This window comes from Littorina saxatilis, unplaced genomic scaffold (genome assembly GCF_037325665.1).
Source record: "Littorina saxatilis isolate snail1 unplaced genomic scaffold, US_GU_Lsax_2.0 scaffold_841, whole genome shotgun sequence".
In the NCBI taxonomy this organism is placed as follows: Eukaryota; Metazoa; Mollusca; class Gastropoda; order Littorinimorpha; family Littorinidae; genus Littorina; species Littorina saxatilis.
In genome coordinates, this window is record NW_027126896.1 from 27,501 (window position 1) to 28,839 (window position 1,339).

Here is a 1,339-nt window from a genome sequence, read left to right on the forward strand (position 1 = left end):
ATGCCACCTCTGCTGCTCGTTTTGTTGTAAGGGCTCTAAGCACGCAAAACTTGGTAAGATGTTCCTGGTAGACCATAACCCATGAGTATCATCCCTGTTTAAGTGACTGATAGTCAATTAAATCCACTTGAGATCTTGATCCAAACGACTTTGACAGGAGAGGCTTTACAACAATGCCTTTAATCGTAGGTCTTCTTTTGTTCCTGACACTGAACGCACAAAGACTTGAACAAAGTGACACTGGCCTCTGTTATGTTTGCATACTTTTTCCCAGCCTCTTTCAACATTTTATCACGGCCACCATGGCCAGTGACAACATGGATGCGCTTTAAAACATCGTACATTTCCTCAACAAATATGAAGTGTTTAGGTTGCTCAGTTTCGTCCTTTCGCTTTAGAACGAGTTTGGATACTTGCCCACAGGTAAGAATTTCATACCTTCTTAGAAGGTGCCTTTGATGTTGGGTTTTAGTAGCTGTTGTCGCTGCTGCTTCCTTCACTTCATCTAAAATTCTGTGGTACTCATCTCTGGTCATAAGTAATCTATTTGCTTTGTCCTTATTTTTTAGCACTTCCTCAAGAAATACTTGTTCTTTCGCGTCCATGTTGCTTGATATGAATCACAGACTCGACTGACTTTTTCAATTGAACTGAATCTGCCCGAGGAAAAATCAAAACACAAACACCGACAACAGTTCACGAAATCATTCTGTATTTATCAAGAGAGTGAGTAAAAGTCAAGAAAGAACTCATTTCCAAGCAAAAGATGGTTTTAAAGAGTGATCAAAGCTCACTGATATCGAATTTATTTATGATAAAATGTACACGTCTTTCTGTTTGTGTGTTTCAAACTAATCAGGGAATAAGTCAAAAAAATGACCTCCCATTTCAGGGAATAAGCTAAATCCCTGATTTGTTTTAGGGAATAAGCTTACTCCCCAGTTGAAACAGGGAATAAGCCTATTCCCTTAAAATTTCAGTGATTAAGCTTATTCCCTAAATTTTGTTATTCCCTGTAACATATATATCTTTTACTCCACCTTTAGCTATTTGTTTCCATACAACATCATCACCAATATGAAAAACATTGTTTACAACTGCATCCAACTTTAATCTTTTTTGAAAATTCTTAACTGAGCGCATAACGCCCTCGAAAACAACAAAATTCAGTTGTAAATTTGGATGTTTCAATTTAAAATCGTTATATGACAAAAACCCATCGGCTCTCATCAAGTGACCGACTGTAATAATGTTGTTTTCCATCCAATTCCTGTTAAAAATAACCTTTTTATCTTTGCAAATATCACTCAAGGAGATGGGGACACATTTGCATGCAAAA

General features: G+C 37.0%; 1 protein-coding gene across 1 annotated transcript in view; it reads right to left on the bottom strand.

The window, feature by feature from the left end:
• The window catches only part of LOC138955393 (uncharacterized), a 6,942-nt gene extending 6,866 nt beyond the window's left edge, over positions 1–76 (bottom strand). Inside the window, exon 1 of the mRNA XM_070327005.1 lies at positions 1–76. This exon is cut by the window's left edge and continues 584 nt beyond it. Within this exon, the coding sequence (XP_070183106.1) occupies positions 1–76 (76 nt within the window).
• Positions 77–1,339: the final 1,263 nt, after the last annotated feature.